This window comes from Chlorella variabilis (assembly GCF_000147415.1).
Source record: "Chlorella variabilis unplaced genomic scaffold CHLNCscaffold_13, whole genome shotgun sequence".
Lineage (NCBI taxonomy): Eukaryota > Viridiplantae > Chlorophyta > Trebouxiophyceae > Chlorellales > Chlorellaceae > Chlorella > Chlorella variabilis.
In genome coordinates, this window is record NW_005435075.1 from 582,728 (window position 1) to 586,216 (window position 3,489).

The window sequence follows — 3,489 nt, forward strand, 5'->3', positions numbered from 1 at the left end:
CCCCCCCCCCCCCGTGAACCGCGTGCTTCCCGGCTCGAGAGAGCTCTCTCACTGCCTCGACTCCAAAACACCCAACAGCAGGCCGCCTCGGCCAACCTGCGCGCTCGGCCGCACAGGCACGCCATCGGCGCAGAGCGAGCCCCCAGATGGCCGGCCTCACGCCCCGCGTGCCCGCCAAACAGTCGGGGGGGCGGGCCGCCAGCGAGGCGCCGCCGCTGGCGCCCGCCCACGCAGACCAGGGCCACTGCTGCGTGCTGGCGCCCGTGGTGCCCAGCCAGGACACGCCCCGGGACCTGTGGGGCCTGCGCGTGAGGAAGTCAGAGGTGCGCGCGACGCGTGACGGCAGGCCCGCCAGCCCCGCCAGCCCCGCCGGCCCACGTTCCTCCCGCCGCCCCTCCCCCACCGCTCCCAGGTTGTCAGCCTGGCGCGACACGCGGCGCGTCCGGGCGTGGTGATCGTCTGCCGCGGCGCGCTGCCAGCGCCGCCCGGTGGGCAGGCGAGGGTGGTGGGCGAGCTGGCGGGCGTGGCGGTGCCCGCGGTGTGGGGCGCGCTGGGAGGCGAGCAGCACCAGGGGGCGCCCCTGCGCTGCGCCGCACGCGCGGCGTCAGACTGGTACGCCGGCCGCGGCACGCAGGAGTCGCCGCGCGCCAGCCACGGCATCCTGGCGCTCGACGTGACGGGCGACAGGGCGGCGGTCAGGCAGGCGGGTGCTCCTCCCGGGTGCTGGTGGCGGGGTGGCTGCGTGCGTGGCGGGTGGCTGCGTGCGTGGCGGGACGGCTGTGTGGCTGGTTTCCTGCGCGGCGGGATGGCGACAGGCGGCGTTGCGCTGACCAGCGCCGCCACTCCCGCCCACCTCCTCGCAGCTCGCCGACGTGTTCAGGGAGGTGGGCGCCTGCAGATGGCGCCCCTGACGGTGCCCGTGCATACCGGCCGGCAAGACGCGCGTGGCACCCTGTGCACCGCCGCGCGAGGTGCCGGGGCCGGCGCCTGGGCAAGCCTGCCAGCCGCCGTGCCGCCGTGCCGCAACATTCCTGCCTGGGCTGCCCCGTCCTCCCGCCACCACCCGCGGCAGGCCAGCGGCACGCCACACCGCTCGGCACCCACGCCACCTTTCCCGCTTGCCTACACACACGCACCTTCTGTGCCTCTGTATGGCCTGTAACGAGCTCGGCCACAGAGTGCCGCGCCCTCTTGACGGGTTCAGCGCCAGGGGCCGACGTGCGGGTGCCGCGTACGCCCACGCACCGGCGGCTGGGGTGGGCGGGGGCCTGGGTTTCGCTGCTGGCCTCCCGCCTGGCGGTGCTGGGCGCTCATACCTGGGCTGGCTGCCTGGTGGGTGCTGGGTTTCCTGTGTGGCTTGGACCCAGCCAGCCAGCCGAGCCGGCGCGGGCGGCGAGCCCTGCACCTCCCGCCCGGCACTCCAGCCCCATTCCACTGAAAGAGGGCGCTGCAGCCTTTGCTCCCGGCAGCGTACGCACCCCCTCTCGTGCGTGCCTGGCAGCACGTGCAGGCGGGCCCGCTTCCGGACCGCTGGTCAAACCTGCGCCCCGCCGCGCTGCGCCGTGCTGCGCCGCGGCCATCTTCGTGTGGCGGCGCGTCCGGCCCTTCCTCCCTCCTCTATCGCAATCCACAGCGCCCACTGCTGTTGGCACCAACCCCCGCCGGGCTGTGCAGGCCCTGTCAATCCGACCCTCCAGCGCTGGGCCGGGCGCCCGGAGCCCCTCCCCGCGGCCCCGGGTGTCCCCAGCCGCGTTTTGGCAATCCAGAGGGGTGCCCGCCGGCCGCCTGGCGCCGCCCATCTGGGCGCCCGCGGGACTCGGCCATGGCGCCCGCTCCCGGCCAGGACGACTTGGACAGAGCCTACTACAACCTGGTGGCCCTCCTGCCGACCGGGACAACCCCTGCGCCTCCCCGCCGCCTGCCGGCCGACAGGCGGCGCCTCCTGCAGGCCCTCGCCGCGGCCGCCGCCAAGAACAGCCCGGGCGACACCGGCGGGCGCCGCCGCGTGCCACGGGGGTCCACAGACGCCTTGCAACAACTGGCCGTGCTGACCATGCCCAATGGCGAGCCCCGGGCCGTGCTGGCGTTTGTGCTGGAAGGTGGGCGCGGCGGCGCCGGGTGCGGCCCGCCGGCTCGCGCCTCCCTCACCCTCGCGCCCTCCCTCCCCGCGCCCCGCGCAGGCCGGGTGCCGCCCGATCCCGACAGGATGCGACAGGACCACTGCCGCCGCCTCGCCCAGGTGATCCATGCCGCCGCGGCAAAGAGCGGCCCGCTTCCGGCGCGCAGCTCAGGGCCGGCAGGCGGGAGCTGGTCGAGCGGCAACGCGGCGGGCGGGGGCGGGGGCAGGTCTGGTGGCAGGCCTGGTGGCAGCGCGGCGGGCGGGAGCGTGGTGAGCGGCACCGCGGCGGGCGGGAGCGTGGTGAGCGGCAGCGCGGCGGGCGGGAGCAGGTCTAGCGGCAGCGCGGCGGGCGGGAGCGTGGTGAGCGGCAGGCGGGGCGGCAGGCAGGGCGGCGGCCGCCCGCAGCTGACGCTCGTGTCGCGCAGGCCGCCCGCCGCGGGGCCAGGTGAGCACACGCTTTGCAGCTGTGGCGGCCGCCACGGTAGGAGTAGGAGCCGCTGTGAGGGTGTCAGCCGTGACTGGGCGCTCCTCCACTCCCCCCGCAGGCGGGCCTGGGGACGGCGGCCAGCTGCCTGGGCCGCACCCGGCGCCGGCCTCAGGTGTGGTCCTGCCCTTGGTGCTTTGCCGTCGTTGGGTGCGGCCCCTCTACCACCCCTCCCGGCCACCTCTTTTGCCTTCAACCCACCTCCGGCCCCATGCCTCCCGCAGGCGCCGCGCCTGCTGGCCAGCGCCGAGGGCCGAGCCTGAGGCAGCGGATGGCGCTGACTCGGCCGCAGAGCACCTCGACGCAGGCCGGCAAGCGAGGCGCGGCGCCGGCAGGCGGGCTAGGTGGGCTGCCCCAGCGCCCTCCTCATGGCGGTCCGGCCCTGGGCTCGTCAGAGCCCCCCACCAAGTCCACTGAGGTGCCGCCACCCACCGCCCAGCCTTTGCTCCGCCGTGCTCCCCGCCTTCCCGCCCGCCGCAGGGGCGGCCCCCACGGCACCTGCTGCCGCTGCTGCGCCGGCCGCCGCTGCCGATACAGGCGATGCGGGACAGCGCCCGACTCTGAGGCAGCTGCTGGCGCGGTTTGGGGGGCTTGGGCGGCAGGGAGGCCCGCAGCCCACGGCCAGCGCGCACCTCATGGCCCCGCCACAGAGTAGTGTGAGGGCGGCGGGTGGCAAGCGTCAGGCGCCGTCGCCAGGTGGGCCGATGGCTCTCGCCCCCTTTTCCTCTTCGCGTGGCGGCGAGCCTCCCCGGGTGCTGGTCCCCGCCCGGCCCTGCCATGCCCCACCCCTCCCACCCCCACCCCTTCCCTTGCACAGACCCGGCGCCGGGGCGTACGCGGCGCCAGCAGAGCAGCCCGTTGGCGCTGGTCGGAGCCGGCGACGCGC

General features: G+C 76.4%; 2 protein-coding genes across 2 annotated transcripts in view; both read left to right on the forward strand.

Annotated features, from left to right (window-relative positions):
• Positions 1–146: 146 nt before the first annotated feature.
• CHLNCDRAFT_135225 (hypothetical protein) lies at positions 147–911 on the forward strand (the record flags this gene model as incomplete). Its single annotated transcript, XM_005846551.1, has 3 exons — positions 147–323; positions 413–694; positions 864–911. 3 exons carry the CDS (start codon positions 147–149, stop codon positions 909–911), a joined length of 507 nt encoding a protein of 168 aa, XP_005846613.1.
• Positions 912–1,822: 911 nt separating this feature from the next.
• Positions 1,823–3,489, forward strand: part of CHLNCDRAFT_135226 (hypothetical protein) — a gene marked incomplete at both ends in the record, with an annotated part of 6,899 nt that continues 5,232 nt past the window's right edge. The window contains 6 exons of the mRNA XM_005846552.1: positions 1,823–2,099; positions 2,181–2,564; positions 2,665–2,718; positions 2,828–2,947; positions 3,084–3,299; positions 3,421–3,470. Of these exons, the coding sequence (XP_005846614.1) occupies positions 1,823–2,099; positions 2,181–2,564; positions 2,665–2,718; positions 2,828–2,947; positions 3,084–3,299; positions 3,421–3,470 (1,101 nt within the window). The remainder of the gene's footprint in view (positions 2,100–2,180; positions 2,565–2,664; positions 2,719–2,827; positions 2,948–3,083; positions 3,300–3,420; positions 3,471–3,489) is intronic.